The sequence below is a fragment of the Chelonia mydas genome, chromosome 3 (genome assembly GCF_015237465.2).
Source record: "Chelonia mydas isolate rCheMyd1 chromosome 3, rCheMyd1.pri.v2, whole genome shotgun sequence".
In the NCBI taxonomy this organism is placed as follows: domain Eukaryota; kingdom Metazoa; phylum Chordata; order Testudines; family Cheloniidae; genus Chelonia; species Chelonia mydas.
Genome location: NC_057851.1, coordinates 146151368 through 146176425, shown reverse-complemented (window position 1 = coordinate 146176425; position 25058 = coordinate 146151368). Strand labels below are relative to the sequence as shown.

The 25058-nt window shown below is 44.0% G+C and overlaps 1 protein-coding gene across 1 annotated transcript in view; it reads right to left on the bottom strand.

Moving 5' to 3' along the window:
• Positions 1-25058, bottom strand: part of DNAH8 (dynein axonemal heavy chain 8) — a 612643-nt gene that overhangs the window by 204932 nt on the left and 382653 nt on the right. The window contains exons 46-48 of the mRNA XM_037895538.2: positions 24485-24672; positions 9468-9554; positions 9188-9295 (exon numbers count right to left, since the gene is read on the bottom strand). Coding sequence (XP_037751466.1) covers positions 9188-9295; positions 9468-9554; positions 24485-24672 — 383 coding nt within the window. The remainder of the gene's footprint in view (positions 1-9187; positions 9296-9467; positions 9555-24484; positions 24673-25058) is intronic.

Here is a 25058-nt window from a genome sequence, read left to right as displayed (position 1 = left end):
GGCAGGACAGAACCATGCCATTCAGGAGGAGCACCAGTGAGATTATACTTCAGATTGCTCCCTCTGATGCACTTATCTCTCCCCAAAATCTAGTATAGGGGAGTATTGTACTCAAAGAGTAGTTATCAATGGTTTGTTGTCAAATTGGAAGGGTATACCTAGTGGGGTCCTGCAGGGTCATTCCTGGGTCTGGTTCTATTAAATGAGGTTACTCAACCTGTGAAGTAACTGAGGTTCTTCGAGATGTGTCCGCCTCTGGGTGCTCCAGTTGTAGGTGCGGCAGTACCCCCTGCATCTGGGACTGGAGATCTTCATCAGCCATGCACATCGGACAACACATGAACACCTCCCCTCTCTTGCACAGTGCATGTGACGTATATATAGCGGTGTAGGTCCAATAGCCTCCAGTTCCTTCTCTGCCACAGAGAGTATGCTTTTTTTGGCTATGAAGCAGATGGGAAGAGGGCGGGTAGTGGAGCACCTATAGGGGGACACATCTCAAAGAACCTCAGTTACTGCACAGAGTGAGTAACCTTCTCTTCTTCTTTGAGTAATGCCCCTATGAGTGCTCCACTTGTAGGTGACTAGAAAGCAGTGCCCCTAATTGGAAGACTGGGGCTTTGGAGTGACATTTACTGTCAATGATAGGACAGCATGTCCTAGATTAAACTTGATAAGTTTATGGAGGAGATGGTATGATGGGATAACATGTTTTTGGCAATTAACTGATCTTCAACTATTCATGGTAAATAGGCACAATGGCCTGTGATGGGATGTTGGATAGGGTGGGATATGAGTTACTACAGAGAATTCTTTCCTGGCAATATAAGTAGGGGCATTGCCAGCAGATCGATCATTCCCCTCTATTCGACACTGGTGAGGCCTCATCTGGCGTACTGTGTCCAGTTTTGGGCCCCACACTACAAGAAGGATGTGGATAAATTGGAAAGCGTCCAGCGGAGGGGAACAAAAATGATTAGGGAACTGGAACACATGACTTATGAGGAGAGGCTGAGGGAGCTGGGATTGTTTAGTCTACGGAAGAGAAGAATGAGGGGGGATTTGATAGCTGCTTTCAACTACCTGAAAGGGGGTTCCAAAGAGGATGGCTCTAGACTGTTCTCAGTGGTAGCAGATGACAGAACAAGGAGTAATGGTCTCAAGTTGCAGTGCAGGAGATTTAGGTTGGATATTAGGAAAAACTTTTTCACTAGGAGGGTGATGAAGCACTGGAATGCATTACCTAGGGAGGTGGTGGAATCTCCTTCCTTAGAAGTTTTTAAGGTCAGGCTTGACAAAGCCCTGGCTGGGATGATTTAATTGGGGATTGGTCCTGCTTTGAGCAGGGGATTGGACTAGATGACCTCCTGAGGTCCCTTCCAACCCTGATATTCTATGTTTCTATGATTGGAAAAAGTCAAATATAGTGCCCATCTTTAAAAAAGGGAAGAAGGAAAACTCAGGGAACTACAGTCCCCAAGGCTAATGTAGTGCCCATCTTTAAAAAAGGGAAGAAGGATGATCCTGGGAACTGCAGGCCAGTCAGCCTCACCTCAGTCCCTGGAAAAATCATGGAGCAGGTCCTCAAGGAAACCATTTTGAAGGAACTGGAGGAGAGGAAAGTGATCAGGAACAGTCAGCATGGATTTACCAAGGGCAAGTCATGCCTGACTAATCTAATTGCCTTCTATGATGAGATAACTGGTTCTGTGGATGAAGGGAAAGCAGTGGACGTGTTGTTCCTTGACTTTAGCAAAGCTTTTGACACCGTCTCCCACAGTATTCTTGCCAGCAAGTTAAAGAAGTATGGGCTGGATGAATGGACTATAAGGTGCATAGAAAGCTGGCTAGATTGTCGGGCTCAACGGGTAGTGATCAATGGCTCCATGTCTAGTTGGCAGCCGGTATCAAGTGGAGTGCCCCAAGGGTTGGTCCTGGGGCCGGTTTTGTTCAATATCTTCATAAATGATCTGGAGGATGGTGTGGATTGCACCCTCAGCAAGTTTGCAGATGACACTAAACTGGGAGGAGAGGTAGATATGCTGGAGGGTAGGGATAGGATACAGAGGGACCTAGACAAATTGGAGGATTGGGCCAAAAGAAATCTGATGAGGTTCAACAAGGACAAGTGCAGAGTCCTGCACTTAGGACGGAAGAATCCAATGCACCGCTACAGACTAGGGACCGAATGGCGTGGCAGCAGTTCTGCAGAAAAGGACCTAGGGGTTACAGTGGATGAGAAGCTGGATATGAGTCAACAGTGTGCCCTTGTTGCCAAGAAGGCCAATCGCATTTTGGGATGTATAAGTAGGGGCATTGCCAGCAGATCGAGGGCATTGCCAACAGTAGGAAAAGTAGGGGCAGGTATCTGGCTGGTGAATCTTGCCCACATGCTCAGGGTTCAGCTGACTGCCATATTTGGGGTCGGGAAGGAATTTTCCTCCAGGGCAGATTGGAAGAAGCGCCAGGGGTTTTTCGCCTTCCTCTGTAGCACGGGGCACGGGTCACTTGTTGGAAGGTTCTCTGCACCTTGAAGTTTTTAAACCATGATTTGAGGACTTCAATAGCTCAGACATAGGTGAGAGGTTTATTGCAGGAGTGGGTGGGTGAGATTCTGTGCCCTGCGTTGTGCGGGAGGTTGGACTAGATGATCATAATGGTCCCTTCTGACCTTAATATCTATGAGTCTATGAGGAGAGTGTCCAGGGTGGCATCATGTGTACTAGCGTAGTGACGGGCAAAAAATGTCTGTTGATGTCCATGTGGTCACTTTGCAAATTTTAGCAATAGAGACATTATTGAGAAATGCTATCAAGGTGGATAATGAATGTGTGGAATGTGCTCTGACTGTGGTAGGAGGTTGTCTATTGTGGAGTTCGTAAGATAAATGTATACCCTGCCAAATCCACTTTGAAAGGTGTTGTTTAGGTATGGCTGTGTTTCTAGATCTTTTGGTGGTGGTGTGACAGATTTCTGTTACCAACCTGCCTGAGGCGTCAGGTGATCAGGCTGAGGCCGCAGGATTGTTTGGGAGGAGATGATGGAACACACCAAGTGTCTAAGTTATGAAGCTTTATTAAGAAAATAATAAAATAACAGCAGAGAGTGATGGGTGCTCCCCACATAACTCAGAGTAAGGAAGAAAGCGTTAGTGCCCCTAGCCCTAACCCACTTTCATACTCACACCCACAGTAGCCGAGGCTGGCCAGGCCTGGATGTAACAGAAGAAGAAGAAGAGGGGGAGGGGTGCACGGGAGTTCTGTTGTGTGTGCACAGGTCATCCAGGGTCCGCTGCCAAACTCCAATTTGCTTTAGCTCACGGGAGGGTTTTAAACCTTAGGGTTCTTTGTGGGCATCACGGTCTGGGACTTCTGCCCCCCCATGCTCTTTATACTGGTCTGAGCCGGCCTTTTGTGGCTTCTTTGGTTTTCCCCAAACATTCTGGCTTTAGGGATGCTACATCAGTTGTTTTCCCCCTCGTTGGCCTTCACTGTCTCACTCGGTTTTGCAGCTGCTGCAGGTTTATGCAGTTGAATCTTCTTTTTTTGCGGCTGGTCTGAGTTGGAATCCAGGTCCGTCCCGTCTTTCTTGGCAGGCCACCGAGTGTCAGTTGTGTGCTGTGGCCTTGAGCTGGAGCCAGCGTCTTATCTTCGGACCGAGCTAGCTGAAGTGTTGAGTTAACCCGTTCTCTGCTCTCTTTCTCCTTCACCCTTTGGCCTCTTGCAGCCTGCAAAAGAATCTTCCACTCCCCACGCACACCTTTCACCCTTCCCAGAATACTTTGCAATGCCTACAACAGCATTAGCAACATACAGTGCTGATCTGCCTTCCCAGGGAACCCTCTGATTGGTGGGGACATGGGGGTGTGACAGTGGAGAGGAATAACTGCGATGATTTTCAGAAAGGTTTAGTCCTGTCCAGGTAAAACGCTAATGCTTGTCTCACATTCAGGGTGTGTAGAGCTGCCTCTTGCTGGTGACTGTGAGGCTTTGGGAAGAATCAAGGAAGGTGTATTGTTTGGTTGAGATGGAAAGGTGTGGGCATAGTGTAACTTTATCCTTGTAGAAGGGTATGTATAGTGGATATGCCATAAGGACCGCAATTTCACCAACTTGTCGGTCAGAAGTGATGGCAACAAGGAAGGCCATTTTCGTTATAGATGCATGTAAGAACAGGTTGCCGTTGGGCAAACAGGGGTCTAGTCGGAGGAAGTAGGATGAGGATGAGGTCCCAGGCAGGGTTTGGGTCTCGTACGTGGGGATAAAGATTTTGGAGACCCTTTGGAAAGCGTTTTTTGAGCAGATGTGTGAAGACAGAATGACTGTCTATGTGGCAGTGAAAAGTAATTATTACTATCAAGTGTACACAAATGGAGCTGATAGATAACCCTGATTGTTTAAGGTGTAGCATATATAGCCCAGAATAAGTGGTAGCAGAGCATGTGCTGCATCGACTTGGAAGGGGGCGCACCAGCATTGAAATCTAGTCCATTTGTAAGTGTGTCTAGTCATTTCACACCTACTATTCAAAAATATCTGTTTGACTGTGTCTGAACAGGTTATTTCTGAATCCCAGAACCACAGATGAGCCAGGCTTTGAGATGGAGCATCTGTGGATTGGGATGGAAGATGCATCCTGAGAAAGAGAGATCAGTTGGTATACCATCATGTGGAGGAGGTAAGTATACCAGAATTGTCATGGCCATGTTGGAGTTATAAGCATGACATGAGCTTGGCCCTCCTGTATCTTGCAAAGTACTCAGAATAGGAGGGGAAGGGGGAGAGGCATAAAGAAGTGGCGCATCCCACATTATGAGGAATGCGTCTCCCATAGATCAGTGTCCCGGTCCCACTCTGAAACAGAATTGAGGGCAGCAGGCATTGTGCCGTGTGGCAAAGAGGTCTATGGTGGGGTATTCCTATCAGTTAAAGATGTGCTGAAGTGCTCGCATGTCCAGTGGCCACCTGTTTTCATGGGAGAACCTCATGCTCAATGCATCTGCAGTGGTGTTCTGGTGTCCAGAGAGGTACACTGTTGAAATGGTGATGATGTGTTTGATACACCTGTTCCATAGTTTGAATGCCTCCAAACATGAAGAGTGGGACCTCACTCCGCCCTGCCTGTTGATGTAATACATTCAGGCAAGATTGTCCATCATGACTCCGATGGTAGTGTTTGAGCAGAGAGAGGAAATGTCAGCAGGTATTGCGTAATTCTAGGAGATTGATGTGTAGGGCAGATTCAGTTAACAACCATCGGCCCGGCACTATGTGATCATGGAGATGCACTCCCCAACTGATTAGAGACGCATTGGATGTTAGGATCATGATCAGTGTTGGTTGGAGGAAAGGAACTCTGACACAGATGTTGTTGGGCTGTGTCCACCAAAGCAGTGAGTACTTGACTCTCATCAGCATGGATAAGAGCTTGTGGAGGCTGTGTTTGTGGGGGAGATATACTGTACAGAGCCATGCCTGAAGATATCACATGTGTAGTCTTGCATGTATGACCACGAAAGTGGCTGCTGCCATGTGGCTTAAAAGTTGGAGGCATGTTCTGGCAGAGATCTGGGGGCAGACTTGTATGTTGGATACCAGGTGTATTATAGCCAAGAATCTGTGAGGTGGTAGGAAGGCTCTGGCTTGTATGGTATCCAACTGTGCACTGATGAATTCTTGTTGTTGTACCAGCATTAAAAGTGGATTTTTCTCGGTTCACAAGGAGGCCTAGCTTTGTGAACAGATCTATTGTTATGCGGACAGCTCAGAGAACATCAGTCTCGGATGGGGCCTTGAGGAGACAGTCGTTCAAGTATGGAAAGATGAGAACTCCTTGTTTCCTTAGGTAGGCAGCAACTACACCTCAAGGATCTTGCAGAGCACCTGAGATGCCATGGACAGTCCAAAAGGCAGTACCTTATACTGGTAGTGGTTGTCACCCATGATGAATCAGAGAAATCGCCTGTGGGCAGGGTGTATTGTAATATGAAAGTATGCATCTTGGAGGTCAAGGGCCGAAAACCAGTCCCCTCTTCCAGTGCTGGGATAATACTGGAGAGGGTAACCATCTTGAAGTGTTGCAGTTTGACAAACTTCTTTAGATTGCAAAGGTCCAGGATTGGTGGCCAGCTGCCAGATTTCTTCTGGATCCGGAAACAGTGGTAGCAGAAACCCTGTCCCATGTGCTGAGAAGGAACCAGTTCTATGGCTCCCAGTTGCTCAAGATGGTTTATTTCTCCCTATAGAATGGAATCATGAAAGGGGTCCCTGAAGAGGGACATGGAGAGGGGGTCACAGGGCAGGATGGATACGAAGGGGTGGAGTATCCTTCCCTGATTATCTCTAGAACCCACCTGTCTAAGGTGATTAGTCTCCAAGATGGGAAAAACAGAGCTAGTCAGTCGCCAAATGGTTGGACTGTCAAAGATGGTGGGAATGACTGAAATAAGGGGAGGCTTCTTGGGTCCTTGATCACTCCTTCAAAATTGTTACTTCATTGAGGGTTGAGAGAGGTAGCCCCTCGAGGAGTGGGCTGTCTACGTTTGGTAGCTGGCCTTTGTCTTGGGCACTGACTGTCATAGAGTTATTGAGGGATGTACTGCTGTGGTCAGGATTGTGGGGGGAGATATTTACCCAGGCATCTCTTCAGCACAGGTGGGTAAATGCCAAGAGATTGGAGTGTAGAGAATCGTCTACTGTGGTTTGCACTTCTTTAGGAAAATCTCTTTAGGAAAATGATGCTTGCCTCATGACCACAGCAGTCGTGATGGACTGGGCAGCAATGTCTGCAGAGTCTAACAAGGCTTATAGGCCTATTCGGGCTTGAAGGTGTCCTTCCTATATAAAAGACTGGAATTGCTTTTTCTTAGCCTTCGGCAGGTCATGACAGAATTCCTCCAGTTTAGAGTAATTTAAGTAATTACACTTGGCCATGAGAGCTTTGTAGTTGGAGATTCTAAATTGGAGCATTGCTGATGAATATGCTGTGTGTCCAAATAAGTCTAGGTGTTTCCAATCTGTTTGGATGACTAGCACAGGATTGGTATGGATGGCATCTCTCTTGTACTGCATTGGCCACCAAAGAATTTGGGCTGGAGTGCAAGAATAGGTTTCAGAGTAACAGCCGTGTTAGTCTGTATTCGCAAAAAGAAAAGGAGTACTTGTGGCACCTTAGAGACTAACCAATTTATCTGAGCATAAGCTTTCGTGAGCTACAGCTCACTTCATTGGATGCATACTGTGGAAAATACAGAAGATCTTTTTATACACACAAAGCATGAAAAAATGGGTGTTTACCACTATAAAAGGTTTTCTCTCCCCCCACCCCACTCTCCTGCTGGTTAAAGCTTATCTAAAGTGATCACTCTCCTTACAATGTGTATGATAATCAAGGTGGGCCATTTCCAGCACAAATCCAGGGTTTAACAAGAACGTCTTGGGGGAGGGGGGGGTAGGAAAAAACAAGGGGAAATAGGTTACCTTGCATAATGACTTAGCCACTCCCAGTCTCTATTCAAGCCTAAGTTAATTGTATCCAATTTGCAAATGAATTCCAATTCAACAGTCTCTCGCTGGAGTCTGGTTTTGAAGTTTTTTTGTTGTAATATTGCAACTTTCATGTCTGTAATCGCGTGACCAGAGAGATTGAAGTGTTCTCCAACTGGTTTATGAATGTTATAATTCTTGACATCTGATTTGTGTCCATTTATTCTTTTACGTAGAGACTGTCCAGTTTGACCAATGTACATGGCAGAGCAATGCCCCTCTGTTGAATTGGAATTCATTTGCAAATTGGATACAATTAACTTAGGCTTGAATAGAGACTGGGAGTGGCTAAGTCATTATGCAAGGTAACCTATTTCCCCTTGTTTTTTCCTACTCCCCCCCCCCCAGATGTTCTTGTTAAACCCTGGATTTGTGCTGGAAATGGCCCACCTTGATTATCATACACATTGTAAGGAGAGTGATCACTTTAGAAAAGCTATTACCAGCAGGAGAGTGGGGTGGGGGGAGAGAAAACCTTTTGTAGTGGTAAACACCCATTTTTTCATGCTTTGTGTGTATAAAAAGATCTTCTGTACTTTCCACAGTATGCATCCGATGAAGTGAGCTGTAGCTCACGAAAGCTTATGCTCAAATAAATTGGTTAGCCTCTAAGGTGCCACAAGTACTCCTTTTCTTAGTGCAAGAATAGAAATTCCACATCCTTCGCCGGAACATAATATTTTTTGTCACTGTGTTTTCAGGTCAGAGAGATGGATGCTGGGGTCTGCCACAGCAGCTTCATAGGGCTGAAAACAGCCTCCTTGATCAGTAGTATGGAGCCATTCAGGCCATGTGAAAATTTAACGGCTGGAAACCCTCTTGGCTATTCTCTCTCGACATATGCATTGCAATCTGTTTGGTGCATGAGTGTTTAGCATGGGCTAATTGAGACAGGCTAAGTGCAGGGGACTGGACTAGATGACCTATCGAGGTTCCGTCCTGTCCTGTGATGACAGTCATGGTTGGAGCCACATGTTTGTGCAAAACAAATTGGTAGAATATGGGCACTCTATGAAATGCTATTTTTGGGGAGAGCTTTATTTTGGGAACACATTGCTCAATTGATCCCAAAGTTAGATCACTAACCCTATCCCATGCCACATAAGGCAGAGCTCATTTCAACACAATATGAGTAAGCATGGAGATTTCAGGGCACATAGAAGCTTTGTCCTTTAAACAGGACGTACTAGACAACCCCAAACATAGCAGAACTGGTGCACCACTATAATACTTATTTAATGCCTAGCACATGGGGTCCAACCTAGCTGAGGCATTTAAGTGTTACTGTAATAAAGATGTTAACCTAAAATACTAATAATTTCTTGTTGGTTCACGCACAGATCCAGCATCAAATCCATGTGTGTGAATCTGTGCAGGAGACTTAAGGAGAGTGAAGACCCCAAATTATTACAAATTATTACTGATAAACAATTATTACAAAATATGTATAAATCTGTTTAAAGGGGTGAAAAATAAGATTGCTCTTTGCTCAAAGGTTCTATACACTTTATAAAGAGATTTTTTGTTTGAAATATATTTCAACTTTAAAAGAAACATAAGATTTATATTCCAATAGAGATGTGCTCAGATCAAAACCTAAAGGAAAAATTGTATTGTAAATACTGTAAGACTAGGAAACACACCTGCTTAGTGAGCTGCTCCTCGCAAAGTTTGTAAAGAACGAAGAATTTTTGAGCTAAGACCACATTATCAATAAACCCACAGCTTGCAAGCTTAACTCTCATAATTATCTGAAATATAACATAGCATTAAGAATTCGATTAATTTTTCTGAAATTTTTGGAAGGAAAGGAAAAAAAGGAAAATGGGCTAATTTTTTTTTAAATATGCACATATTTTTTAAAAATGTATCTCAATAAACTTAAAATATTTTGTTTCTCTTTAGCTAAGTAATTCGTTTTACCTGTCTATCTGGAACCATCATGGACACAGTTCTAAATTGAATTTTTAGATTTTCTGGTAGCTCCTGACGGCCGGCATACCCAGGATTCTATACATGAAACATATATTGTACAATATTCTTACTTACAGTAGTCTACAATAAATTTTTTTAGTGTTCAGACCAGTTACTTAAAGAATGTTAATGATGACTTAAATATTTAAGACCTGATTCTGATCCAGATTACTGTAGATTATGGTGAGATCAGAATCCGTTGTTAGTTTATTGTTTAATTATTAAATATCATGAAAGAAATTTTGACCAACAGCTACAATTGTAAAAGCATTGCTATAGTTATGGTTGAAAATGCATTTTCATTATAAACCAGTTTTCAAATGCGTACGATTTTATGGAATAAAATATCTATTGGGCCAAACTTTTTCTTCATTAGCCTTACTCCAGAATATTTTAGTTAAGTTTAATAAAAACCTATCCAATATTTGAGTTCTATAAATTTGCAAAGGTGCTTTTTTCCTAATGTAAGAAAATATTCATTTTTTCCATTTAGATAATTGAAAAATGGATATTTAAGTTGCCAAAAACACAAATGCCTTTACTTGTTTGGAGAAATTTAATTTTCAAAAAAAGAAGTTGAAAGCATGAGAAATTTACATGTTGTATTTATTTTTCTACTGTTCAGAAGGTACAGTACTATATTGTGGCGCTCCAAATATATGCAATAAAGCAACTTTTGAATTACTAGACATTAATCTAAATTCAGGCTGTCAAACGATTAAAAAATAATCAAAATTAATCATGAGATTAAAAAAATAGTCATGATTAATTGTCATTTTAATTGCACTGTTAAACAATACTAGAATACCAATTTAAATTTACTCTAAATATTTTGGATCTTTTTCTACATTTTCAACTATGTTGTTTTCAATTGCAACACAGAATACAAAGTATACAGTGCTCACTTTATATTATTATTTTTTATTACAAATATTTGCACAGTAAAAAAGATAAAAATATAGTATTTTTCAATTCACCTCATACAAGTACTGTATTGCAATCTCTTTATCATTAAAGTGCAATTTACAAATGTAGAATTATTTTTTTAGGGCTGTCAATTGCATTTAATGCAAGCGATTAACACAAAACAAACTAATGGTTTTTTAAACTATCATTAATCATACACCTCTGTTTTCACCCTCTTCACTTACTGTACTTCATCGCTTGGTGGATACTGGCACAGTTTTATTATGTTCTCATGGTTTGGAGTGATTAAATATCAGAAAAAGTTAATGGAGCAAAGCAGCAAAAGTTCAGGTCTTTTGAATGGGAAGTTTAGTTTAAAAAAACTTCCAGATGGTTCTCTGGATAAAAAGATGGTTATCTGTAGTTTTTGCGAGGCTGAGTTCCAATACCATTGAAATACTTCAAGTCTGCAGTACCACCTATGCGCTAAACATGCTTTTGCCTCTAGTTCTTCTGCTACGGATAACCCACTGACAGCAAATGAATCTCACCAGCTGCAACAGAGTACACTTAGAGTTTCAGGATCATTACAAGCTCATGGATCCAACTAAGTGCAACAGCTTAACCAATGCTATTAGAAAGTGGATAGCTATGGACTGCAGACCACTCAACATTGTAAACACAGAGGGCTAAGGGATGTTATTCAAACTGCACCTGCCAGTTAGTCATACACCTTGTGCTCCCGAGGAACCATTACATCAGAAATACATGACCTATATCACAACATGATTACAAAGTTGGAGCTTCTGAAAAATGCACTAGTGGTTGCTTTGACTGGTGATCACTGGTCGTCCTTGAGCAATGACAGCTATCTTGGAGTCACGGTACACCTGACTGATGCTGCATGGAAACTGCAGTCATTTGCTTTAACAGTAACTCATAAAACTGCAATTAATCACAACTTTTAAAAATCTAATTAACTTGTTTTGCATTAATCGCTTCCATTTACTGTGATTAATTGACAGCCCTAATATAAATAAATATACTGAGCTTATCTCAGTCTGATCTCATATAATACTGCTATGGAAAACCTAAGAGTGCCTGTACCTTGATTAAATAAGCTGAAGCATCAGAAGTAGGGCTGTCAAGTGATTAAAAAATACAAAGAGTACAGTGCTCACTTTATATTTATTTTTTTTATAAATATTTACACTTTAAAAAGAAAAATAGTATTTTTCAATTCACTTAATACAAGTACTGTAGTGCAATCTCTTTATCATAAAAACAGCAAGGAGTCCTTGTGTCATAAAAGTTGAACTTACAAATGTAGATTTATGTACAAAAAATAACTGCATTCAAAAATAAAACAATGTAAAACTTTAGAGCCTACAGACCACTCAGTCCTACATCTTGTTCAGCCAATTGCTCAGACAAACAAGTTTGTTTCCATTGCTAGAGATAATGCTGCCCACTTCTTGTTTATAATGTCATCTGAAAGGGAGAACAGGCATTTGCATGGCACTGTTATAGCTGGCGTTGCAAGATATTTATGTGCCAGATGCATTAAAGATTCAGGTGCCCCTTCATGCTTTGGCCACCATTCCAGAGGACATGTGTCCATGCTGATGATGGGTTCTACTTGATAATGATCAAAATCAGTGCAGACCAACTCATGTTCATTTTCATCATCTAAGTCAGATGCCATCACCAGAAGGTTGATTTTCTTTTTTGGTGGTTCAGGTTCTGTAGTTTCTGCATCGTAGCATTGCTCTTTTAAGACTTCTGAAAGCATGCTCCACACCCCGGCCCAATCAGGTTTTGGAAGGCACTTCGGATTCTTAAATCTTGGGTTGAGTGCTGTAGCTATCTTTAGAAATCTCATATTGGTACCTTCTTTGCGTTTTGTCAAATCTGCAGTAAAAGTGTTCTTAAAATGAACAGCATATGCTGGGTCGTCATTCAAGACTGCTATAACGTGAAATACATGGCAGAATGCAGGTAAAACACAGAGCAGGAGACATACAGTTCTCCCCAAAGGAGTCACAAATTTAATTAATATATTATTTTTTTAATGGGCGTCATCAGCATGGAAGCATGTCCTCTGGAATGGTGGCCAAAGCATGAAGGGGCATATGAATGTTTAGCATGTCTGGCATGTAAATACCTTGCAATGCCAGCTACAAAAGTGCCAGGTGAATGTCTGTTCTCACTTTCAGGTGACATTGTAAATAAGAAGTGGGCAACATTATCTCCTGTAAATAGAAACAACCTTGTTTCTCTTAGCGATTGACTGAACAAGGAGTAGGACTGAGTCGACTTGTAGGCTCTGAAGTTTTATATTGTTTTGTTTTTGAGTGCAGTTATGTAACAAAAAAAAAATCACATTTGTAAGTTGTGCTTTCACGATAAAGAGATTGCACTATGGTACTTGTATGAGGTGAATTGAAAAATACTATTTCTGTTATTTTTACAGTGCAAATATTTGTAATAAAAATAATACACACTTTGTGTTCTATGTTTAATTGAAATCATTATTATTGAAAATGTGGAAAAACATCCAAAATATTTAATACATTTCAATTGGTAGTCTCTTGTTTAACTGTTAGATTAAAACTGTGGTTAATCAACAGCCCTAATCAGAAGCAATGCCTTAAGAAAGGAATGGATCTAGATCCTACGTCTTCCTCTTCGGTTTGAAATACGTTTAAGGGTGCTGAAATATTTTGGGTAGTTGCTGCAAGAACCTCTGGTGTCAAAATACCACAAGAATGTATGTTGTCACAGAATTTTGCCTGAGAACTTGAAAGAGAAAAAACTAGTAACTACCTTTCCGTAACTGTTGATCTTCAAGATGCGTTGCACACGTCCATTCCACCGCATATTGTTGGAGATTTTTCCTTTACCAGTCCCTGTCAGGGCAACATGAGCTCCTTCTGGTACCTTGTACCACTGCAGGCATAAAGGGCTACGCTGCCCCCCGTTCCTCCTCAGTTCCTTAGTACCAAAAACACTCCGATAGAGAGGGGAAGTGGGTGGGTTGTGGCATGGACATATGCAACACATCTCAAAGAACATTTACAGAAAGGTAGGTAAAAACGGTTTCTAACCTTTTCTGTAACTGTTGTTCTTCAAAATGTGTTGCTCATGTCCATTCCAAAGTAAGTGTGTGCGCACGTGTGCACTGTCGCCAGAAGTTTTTCCTTCAGTGATATCCGTCGGGTCAGCTCCTGTGACCCTGGAGTGGCACCCGCTGATCCTCCACCCCTTCAGTTCCTTAGTGCCAGCAACTCCAACAGAGGGGTAGGTGGGCGGGTTTTGGAATGGACATGAGCAACACATCTCGAAGAACAGTTACAGAAAAGGTAACAATTTTTTCTTCTTAGAGTGGTTGCTCATGTACACTCCAATGTAGGTGGCTCCCAAGCAGTTACATTGGAGGAGGGCTTGGAGTTCATTTACATGCTGATTGGAGTACTGCTCTGCCAAAGCCCGCACCATCTCTGGCTTGCTGAGTGATAGCATAATGTGTCACGAACATGTGTACCAATGACCATATCGCTGCCCTACAGATGTCCTGTTTCGGGACCTGTGCCACAAACGTGGCTGATGACGCTTGTACCCTTGTAGAGTGTGCCATCAGTTTAGGAGCTGGGCCCCCACTAACTCATAGCAAGTATGGATTTCACGATCAGATTCTCTGTGTTGAGACTGGGTTGCCCTTAATTCTGTCTGCGATGACCACAAACTGTTCCATGGTCTTCCTAAAGGGCTTGGTCCTCTCTTGGTCCTCTCTTTGATGGGCGAGTGCCCATCAAATGTCCAATGAATGGAGCACTGTTTCTCCCTGCTAGCATGGGCCTTTGGGTAGAAGACTGGGAGGAATATATCTTGATGGCTATGGAATTGAGAGACCACTTTTAGCAGAAAGGACAGGTGGGGTCGTAGCTGCACCTTGTCCTTGAAAAAGATTGTGTATGATGGCTCAGAGGTGAACGCCTGAATCCCCAAGACCCTTCTACCTGAGGTGATAGCCACCAAGAATGCCACCTTCCATGACAAATAAAGTAATGAGCAGTGTTAGGGGGCTTATTCCTTCACCCACTTACTTCCCTGGTCCTTCTCACATGAACAGAGAGCAACAATGCCCGAAGTCCAAAGGTGCAAACAATTCGATGTTTATTGGGGTGAACTTCCAGCAAGCATGATTCCAGTTTCCTTCCTTAGTGTCCCCCTTCCCAGCTCTGACACCACAGAGCCTTACACCTGTGTCCCTGTTCCCATTCCTGCCCTTAGCCAAACATGATTCCAATTTCCTTACCCCCATTCCCTGTTCCCATTTCCCCCTTTAGCAAAACGTGATTCCAATTTCCCCATCCCCATTCCCTGTTCCCATTTCACCCACCCACACACCCACCCCCACTCCCTGATTGACTGCTGACTATATAGTAAAACTTGAGTTCTGCTTAGCTATACCTTAACCAATCATTTTACTGAAATTTAACTAACCAATCCTAACATATTGTAACATGATTATGTAACCAATTATATCCCACCATCTTAATTAGTTTACACCCAGCAAAATTAATTATACAGCAGACAGGAACAATGACAGAACCAGACAGAGATTATACAGACAAACAATAGCAAAGTGGGAACTATAATGACAAAACAATACAGAAGTGAGGATTTCACATCCTGGCTATTGATAAGTGAGTTCTTGCCAGACAGGATGCTATCAAACTAAGTTTCCTTTTACATTGTCTAGGCACTTCCCTTTCTCTGGAGGTGATAGGCACTATCAGGACAGGATTGTATTCCTAACAGCCCAATAGCACCTTCTTTCAATGTGGCTAGTTTAGAATGTGAGGATGTGACCGATCGCTTCCCAGTTTATGGCTGCCTGTTGCTTAGCCAAAGGCCTTAGCCTAAGAACAGGGCCTCAGACTGTCACAGTAAAAGAAGGTCCTTACACCGGCAGACAGTGATTTTGATTCTTTCTTTTATATCTCTATAACTAGCCAAGTGATAAGAATACACCTAAATTCTTAGAGTATAGGCCTTTACAGACAGACCTGAATATCTATATCCTAACAAGCAGGATTGCCAGTGGCTCGAACGGGGGGCCTGTCAGTCTGTTGTGTTGTGTTGTCCATGAGGATCGCTGCCTGGTTTCCCACTAACAAATTCTGAGAGCCAGGCAGGCTAGGTGCACCACCCTTAGCTCCCTCACATTGATGTGCAAAGCCAGCTCTTCTTGTGACCAAAGGCCTTGGTCCTGAGGCTCCCAGATGGGTTTCCTATCCCACATTCGAAGCGTCCGTGACTAGGGACAGCATGGGAGCAGGTCTTGAGATGGGAACAACCGCACACACGTTCTCTGGGTCCTGCAACATCGAAGCGTTGAAATTATCGATGGGGGAAGGGAGACCACCCTGTCCAGATGATGGTGGCCTGATGTGTATACTGACACTAGCCACAACTGGAGCGGCATTAGCTTCAGCCTTGTGTGCTGCACCACATAAGTGCATGACGCCATGTGACCCAGCAGCTTCAAGGACGTCCTTACTGTACTAATGGGGTGTTCTGCCACATCTTCTATAAGCATCCCTATTGCTTGAAAGTGACTCTCCAGAAGAAAGGCCCTGGCTCAGGTGGAGTCTAGGACCGTGCCAATTAATTCTATTCTCTGGATTGGTGAAAATATCGATTTCTACTTGTTTATCAATAGCCCCAAGTCTTGAAACGTTAACTGTATCAGTTCTACATGAGTTTCGACTTGGTTCCTGGACTGGCCTCTAATCAGCCACTCAGCCAGGTAGGGGTATACTTGCACCCAACTCCACAGGAAGACCACCATAACTGACATGCACTTGGTGCTGCTGATAAGCCAAAGGGTAGCACTGAACTGATAACGGTTGTGGTCCACCACAAACTGTAGATATTCCTGTGTCTTCAGAATATCACAGTGTGAAAATGTGTGCTTTAGGTTGAGGGTGGCATACCTGTCCCCTGGATACAAAGAGGGGATAAATCGAGGCCAATGAGACCATGCTCAATGTAAGCTTTTACTTGAAGCTCTTGAGGTTCCACAGATCCAAAATGGGTCTTAGGTCACTGTTGGTCTTTGGGATCAGGAAATAACGGGAATAAAACCTCTGCTCCTTAGCTCTGGAGGAACCTCCTCCACTGCTCCTGCCCTTAGAAATGACTGCACCTCCTGGGACAGAAATCTCATGGGAGAAGGATCCCTGAAGAGGATGGGTGGAAAGGAGGGGAACAACTGAACTATAGGATATATCCCACTTCTACTGTGCACAACAACCAATGGTCGGTGGTAATGCGGGACCATGCCCGGTCCACAAATGAAGGGAAGATAAGATCCAGGTAACGTCCTGGTACGCCATCCCCAGGTGTACCCTCAAAAGGCCATTTGCCCAAAGAAGAGGGAGCCTCCTTCAAATGGTAGGTCCTGGATGGTTTTCTGGACCTCATATGGAAGTCCCAAGGCCTGTAACCAGGAGCATTGTTTCATCACCAACGTCAAGGCCATGACTCAGGCAGCCACATCTGCCCCATCCAGAGCCACCTTGAGGGATGCCTTGGTTACTGCTTTCCCTTCCTCCACTAAAGCAGCAAACTCGCCCCTCAATTCTAGAGGCAGGAGCTCCTTGAACTTTTCCAAGGCAGACACGGAATTAAACCCATAGCAGCCTGCCATAAATATAAATGGAAGGATAACCACCTTTCTGTATACAGTGCTATAAAATCCCTCCTGGCCAGAGGCAAAATCCTTTCACCTGTAAAGGGTTAAGAAGCTAAGGTAACCTCGCTGGCACTTGACCCAAAATGGCCAATGAGGGGACAAGATTCTTTCAAATCTGGAGGCGGGGGGAACAAAGGGTTTGGGCTGTCTGTGTGATGCTTTTGCCAGGAACAGATCAGGAATGTAAGCCTTACAACTCCTTTAAAGTAATCTAGCTAGAAAATACGTTAGATTTTCTTTTGTTTAATGGCTTGTAAATAAGCTGTGCTGGAGGGAATGTATATTCCTCTTTTTGTGTCTTTTTGTAACTTAAGGTTTTGCCTAGAGGGATTCTCTATGTTTTGAATCTGATTACCCTGTAAGGTATTTACCATCCTGATTTTACAGAGGTGATTCTTTTACCTTTTCTTTAATTAAAATTCTTCTTTTAAGAACCTGATTGATTTTTCATTGTTCTTAAGATCCAACTGTTTGGGTCTGTGTTCACCTGTACCAATTTGTGAGGATTATTATCAAGCCTTCCCCAGGAAAGGGGGTGTTGGGTTTGAGGGGAATATTTTGGGGGAAGACGTCTCCAAGTGGTCTCTTTCCCTGTTCTTTGTTTAAAATGCTTGGTGGTGGTGGCATACTGTTCAAGGACAAGGCAAAGTTTGTACCTTGAGGAAGATTTTAACCTAAGCTGGTAAGAATAAGCTTAGGGGGTCTTTCATGCATGTCCCCACATCTGTACCCTAAAGTTTGGAGTGGGGAAGGAACCTTGACACAGCCTAAGAGGGCCTGATGGTTGGCTATCCTCAGCTGGAGGCCCCCCATGAAATAGACTTTCCTTCCAAATAAATCCAATTTTTTTTACATCCTTGGCTTTTGGGGATGGCCCCTGCTGTCCCTGCTTCTCTTTTTCATTCGCCTCAGAGACAATCAAGGAGCCCAGTGGCAGATGAGTATATAGGAACTCAAACCTTTTGAGGAACGAAATACTTCCTCTCTGTTCTCTTACTTCTATCAACATAAGGGTTTACCAAAGATCCTTTATCAGCTCCAGAATAGCCCCATTCAGGAGTAAGGCAACTCACGACGGCCCTGAGGGTGCCAATATGTCCACAAGGGAGTGAGCAGCCTCAGCGACTTCTGCCTGAATGCCCAAGTTTTGGGCCATCCTGTGTAGAAGCTCCTGATGTGCCCTACAGTCATCCTCGGTGGGCACCACAGCAGTCCCCACTAGTGACTCACCTTGGGAGGAGGATGACGAAGCCGGTACAGGGACCAGACCTGGAACTGTCTCTTCTGTAGATGGGTCCTGTGAAGGTGTATCTCGTTCCTCGGTACCAGCATCACCACCAGCCTCTGCACTGACCTCGGCGCCGGGAACTGCTGATCCGAGGGGGACTGTGGGGGAGCTCACCCTTTAAAAGTCGCCAAGTATGCGTGTTCTGAATGGGGCCCTTGGAGCTGTTGGAATGCCCACGGGTTCCAAATTGGCCATGGCATAGGTATTTGCCATTGAGTTGGTGGTGGCCATGGTGTTAATGTCAACCTCTTAAACCATGTCTAGCACTCGGTGTCTGTAGCCCAACCATGTTTATTCCCCCTTGAGGCACAGGATTCAGCCTCTGAGTCTGATTCAGGAAAGTCATTCCTGGGTGACCACGGTGGTGCGGTCCCAGTCAGCACCAGTGAGCAGAGGTGTGGGGGCGCTGAGCAGTGCGGTGCCGAAGTGGGTCGGTGCTGGGAAGTAGAACAGTGTCGCAGGGTAGAGCACTGCTGCTACATAGACCAATGTTGTGAAGTGTATCGGTCCCACGAGGTGGAGTGGTGCCATTTGGGGGAAGAGCTGTGCCATTGCATCATAGCCGGCTTGCCCTTGGTACGCACTTGCTTTGGTGCCGTAGCCTCTCTCAGTGCTGGGGTTGCTGTTGATTGTTCATGCCGCACTGGAGATGGTGGCATCGGGAAGAAGAGTAAGTCCCTCACTGCGTGGAATGCCTTTGGTGTTGATGGTAAAGCCAGAGCTGAGTTTCCCCAGTGGCTCTCCCTCAGCAGGGAAACCATTTGCATCGGACTCAATGATGCCCTTCCTGGCACTGGAGTCAACGAAATATTGCACTCTACTGCTGCCTCATAGTGGCCTGGTGCGGGTTATACCCTCTCTGAGCACCTATGGCCCTCAGCCCTTGGGGTCAGCAAGTGCCCATGGTTCATCTTACACTGTTTCTTCTTCAGCACCCGCAATGGTGAGCGGTGCTGAGGAGTTGGTGCAGGGATCATCTTCTTGTGCACTGGTGGAGAATAACAGGGCCAGCAGTACTTTTTAGTGTCCTTCCTTGGTGCAGAGGAGGAAAAGCAAAGTTGTGACACAGGGACGCCAGGGCACTCCTAACCGACCCTGAGGCGGTCAGTGCCAATTCCCCTTGTGGCTCTGTATGGGGATGAAGTGCCACTTCAATCAGAAGGAACTTTAACCTGTTGTCCTTCTCCTTCTTGATCCTACGTGTAAAGTTCTTACAGATGCAGCACCTCTCTTGAATGTGTCTCTCCGAGGCACTTTAGGCAACTGTCATGTGGGTCACTCCCCGGCACCAGTTTGTGGCACGGAGCACATGGCTTAAAGCCTTGGGATCGAGGCATGTCCTGGAGCCGGGGCAGGTGAGCCCTGTGTGCGGGGAACTAAACCTACACTAACTCAGTTAACTACTGTTCTAACTACCAACTAATGTAATAACTATATACAATTTTCTATTTAGAAAAGTCCACTGAAGGAAGCACTTGCATGACCAAGAGACCAGTAATGTTCCAGCGACTGTCATGGGCAGTTAAAAGGAATTGAAGGGGCAGATGGTCGGCAGGCCCCTATATACCGTGCCATGAGGGTGCCACTCCAGGGGGTGCAGGAGCTGACCCGATGGACACCACTGAGGGAAAAACTTCTGGCGACGGTGCACGTGCATGTGTACACTTACATTGGAATGGACATGAGTAAGCACTCAAAGAACCGTTTTTCCTTCTTTGAGTGATCGGAAGTGTCCATTCCACTGTAGGTGACCCACAAGCAATTTGAACTACTGGAACATGGACTGAAGGACAACTTGGCCTAATCTGGCATTGTCCCTTGATTGATGAGAGACGGCATAGTCAGAGGCAAACATATAGAGCAATGACCAGGTAGCTGCATTACTAATATCCAGAATGGGAATCTTAGCCAGAATGGCTGCAGAAGTTGCTCTCAACCTGTTTGAGTGCACCATCACTCTATTTGGAGGTGTAACATCGGCCAATTAGTAACATAAATTAATGCAGCTGGAAATCCAGGTAGAGATCCTCTGGGTGGAGACCATTTGGCCTGTTACTCTATCTGAAATGGTTACAAAGAGTTGAGATAAATGGCCTAGACCAGTCCAGGTAAAAACCCAATGCTCTTCCAATATCTAGAGCAGCGGTTTTCAAACTTTTTGAGCTGAGCCCCCCATTTAAGTTACAATTTTTGGTTGTGCCCCCACCCCAAGCCAAGACAAAAATAGACACAATACCTGTTCCTTCCCCCTTGGGTTTTCAGGGTGGGGGAAGACACGGGCCAAAGCCTCTGGGGGCAGAGCCAGCACTGGGCACGAAGGCTGCTGGGAGCAGAAATCGGCACAGCTGCAGCAGATATTGACACTGACCCACAGGCTGTGTGGCCTACTAAGATGAGTCAGGTGGTGGTGCTCCCTCCCTGAACCCCGCCACACAGTACTCCCAATCAGACCTCAGAGATCAAGGAACTTAATTCCTCTCTAGACTCCTGCTGTAACCAGTCAGTAAAGTCCGATACCTTGTGCCTGTTGAAGAAATCATACTTGGAAAGGAGTGCCTGGTAGTTGGCAATTCTAAGCTAGAGCCTGACAGGTGAGTAGTTCTTCCTTTCAAAGAGATCCATTCACTTGAGTTCCCTTTTCTTAGGTATTGCCTTGCTTGCTCTTGGGCAGTGGTAACAACAAGAGATCTAGGTGTGGATTGGTATAAAAATACTGAAATCCTGATGATGGTGTCTGGTACCTTTTCTCTTCCTTTTTCAAAGGCAGTGGAATAGATGGGGGTTCTTCAACAAGAGCTCTGCTGGCTCTAACCGTCCTTCATTGATTAGCATAGCCAGTCTTGCTGGCATTGAGAAGTGCATGGTAGCTAACAATTTGAGAGATTTGTTGTGCACCACATCAAATGTTTTTTCTGATGTCACAGCCCTTCATCAAAGGAGGTCTTGAAATGCCCTGCAGCCATCAGGAGGTGAGGAGCAGATGGGACCACAGCCTCATGAGGTGATGACGATGAAATGGCAACAAGAGTGAGTTCAATAGGCAGATGGAATTCCTCATCAGAAATCTGTAATAGCTAAGTATTTGCAACTGACATCTGGGATTGTTGTTGCTGAACCCTAAGAGGAGGCAGATCTAGCCCTGGAAAGGACAGAGGAGGTGGGTTTTCATGTTGAAGACCCTGTGGTGCCCAGTATGGCCAAGCATGGGAGCCAGAAGTGAAATGAACGAGGGACTGTGGTGTAGGATACCAAAGAGGATGTCCCTCTTATATCTCCTGTGTCTACTACGGTAGCCTCGTGCTCTGGAATCTCTATGAGATGCATTAAGATCTTGGGGAATATGTGGGAGACCTCTCTCCCACAACTGCAGTCTGAAGCAGATGTGGAAAAGTAATAATTCTCTACCAGTGGAGGATCTGATTTGGTAGGAGCCCCAGGGCCTGATGAAGAATGCTTGTCAGTACCAAGGATTGTATCTGGTACCAAAGACAATAGTGGTGACTCAGAAAGGGTGGATACTGCTAGATTCACCCACTACTGTGAATTTCAGTGTCAAGACAGCTGGTACTGTGAACAACATTTTGAGGATGACAGCACTGGGTGGAAGTTGCTGACAATGATGATAACAATATAGCTGGTACTTCTAGAGTGAGCTCCGATGTCAGTATTGAGAGCTGTGAAGCTTGTGCCAGAGACAATGGCTAATATTGAAGTACAGCAACTAGAGTCTTTATGAGTGTCTGAATGATTGAATTTACGCCTTGTACTACCCTTGACTAAGGAGGAACGAGGCAAACTCTGCCTCTTTTATTAGAGACCTTGTGCTTTAGAAGAAGTATTCCGTGTCCTACCACTAACACTCAGTGATGAATACTTAACAACAGGAGCAGCCAAGGAGTGTGTTTCATGGGAGCAGGAGTCCAGAAGCTGGCTGCAGGGCATTTCAGGAAGACTGCTCAGATATGGGTTTATCCTGCATATCTGGATCAGAGACAGGCCTCATAAAACTTTTTTCTCAAAAAGTCTAACGGACAACTTATATGACCATCACTGAGGGATACAGTTGCCTCACATGAGAGGCATTATTTGAGGTTTTGCTCATCCATAAAGGCTGAAGCCTGGTAGCAGGTAACCAGAAAAAATTTACCTGTAACAGCTCACGAAAGCTTATGCTCAAATAAATTTGTGAGTCTCTAAGGTGCCACAAGTACTCCTTTTCTTTTTGCGAATACAGACTAACATGGCTGCTACTCTGAAACCAATAAACCTATAGTAATCCTAAACTACTAAAACTATTCTAAAGTGTTAATTATATACAATGAATTTGTTTTAGATACAGTAACTCCTCACTTAATGTTGTAGTTATGTTCCTGAAAAATGCGACTTTAAGCGAAACAATGTTAAGCGAATCCAATTTCCCCATAAGAATTAATGTAAATGGGGGGGTTAGGTTCCAGGGAAATTTTTTTTTGCCAGACAAAAGACTATACACACACACACACACACACACACACACACACACACACACACACACAAAGTATAAGTTTTAAACAAACAATTTAATACTGTACACAGCAATGATGATTGTGAAGCTTGGTTGAGGTGATGAAGTCAGAGGGTGGGATATTTCCCAAGGGATGCCTTACTGCTAAATGATGAACTAGCAATTGGCTGAGCCCTCAAGGGCTAACTCGTTGTTAATGTAGCCTCACACTCTAGAAGGCAGCAGGAATGGAGAGAGAGAGAGAGAGAGAGAGAGAGAGAGAGAGATGCGGATTTTCCTTTTAAGTACGTTGACCCACTCTTAAGAACACTGCCTTGTTAAGTGAATCAGCAAGCTGAGACCACAGCTGCTGCCAGGAAGCTCCCTCCAACCTGAGTCCTGTTGTATATCCCCCTGCTCTATGGAGATAGGGTAAGCGGGGTGCAGGAGCAAGGAGGAGGGGGACACCCTGACATTAGCGCACACACACATACCCCGCACAGCAAGCAGGAGGCTCGGGGAGCAGCTCCAAGGCAGAGGGCAGGAGCAGCACTTGGCAGTGGGAGGAGGGTTAGCCAAACTGCTGGCAATTGATAGCATGCTGGGTGGCTGCTGCACAGGGAACTTAGGGAAGCGGGGAGCTGATAGGGAGGCTGCCGGTCCACCCTGGTTCCAAGCCCCCACCAGTTAGCTGCAACGGGCTGCTCTTTCTGCAAGCAGTGGACAAAGCAGGCGGCTGCCAAACGAAGTTATAAGAGAGCATTGCACAACTTTAAACGAGCATGTTCCCTACTTGATCAGCAATGTAACAACGAAACAACGTTAACCAGGACGACTTTAAGTGAGGAGTTACTGTATGCACGTGCACAAGACAAAGAAACACTGGCTTACAGTTCCATCTTGCAGCCATGGGAGGTAAGAGATAGCTGAGGGTTGTTTGGCCCCACTCTGACCTTTATGCCCTCAGGTGTGTGTGTGTGTGTGTGTGTGTGTGTGTGTGTAAGGAGAAGGAAGGGTCATGAGGACACTCAAAACACATGCACAGCCCAACAGACATTGCTGGCCCAACTATTCCAATCTTGAGTGCTTCGGGATGTATGCATGCCAAAAGCAGAATATATATGGAGAAGCACGTCAAGAATATTTTATTGCATACTATTAAAAATTAAGACACCCCCCCCCACACACACACAAGATCTGTGGCAATCTTTTTAGAGGACTAGCCATCACTATCATGAAATAAGGAACAAAACTATTAATACATTAATAGGTAATTCACATTCATGATTCATTATACAGAAGGAAGCAGCATTCATTTAGGCAAAAATATCTGGGCTTTGTTTTGAAAAAAAGTTAGTGTGGTGGTAAGTTATTGTATACTTATTGTTTGCAAAATCAGTACTATGTACATACCACAATGTAACTAACAATATGCATTGTTTTCAAGTTACTATGTTATTAACTTGTATAATTTGTCTTCTCTTATCACGGATTACCAAATTACACTTTTCCATTCATATATTTACCATTGTAAGAAAAATTCCGAACTCTGGATTTAAATCTACAATATCTCCATCAGAAAATATGAACTGCTTTTTCCTTTCTTTCCTTGCTGTTAAAATAATATAAATTTGTTGTGCTGCAACTGATAAAACAGGTAATTCAATTCTGTTAAATTCATCGAAGCATCCCCAGGAACCTGACTGCGCAAGACCTACAATGGAAAAGGAAAATGTGGCTGATGACGGTTTCTGGAAATGATTCCCCCACAAGCCTAAGCTGTTTGGTCGGCACCTCTCTTCCTGCAAATATTGCAGGCAGTTCAGTATACAAACTTCTTAACAGTGAAACTCAATCAGAATAATTTTTTTAATTCTTCAGGGAATTGCCAGGTCTTGGATACAGGTTTTCCTACAGTTGGACCCATAATTCAGTATAAAGATTAGTTTCTTAATTTAAAAAAAAAAAGAGATTTGGGTTCTTTTTATCTGCCTTCTATTTTTTGAGTCTTCAGCGTGCACATGGGTCACACTTTCAAGCTTTCCTCTGCAACCATGAAGTCTAGAAACTTTTACTACTTTTTTTTTTAAGTTAAAGCTA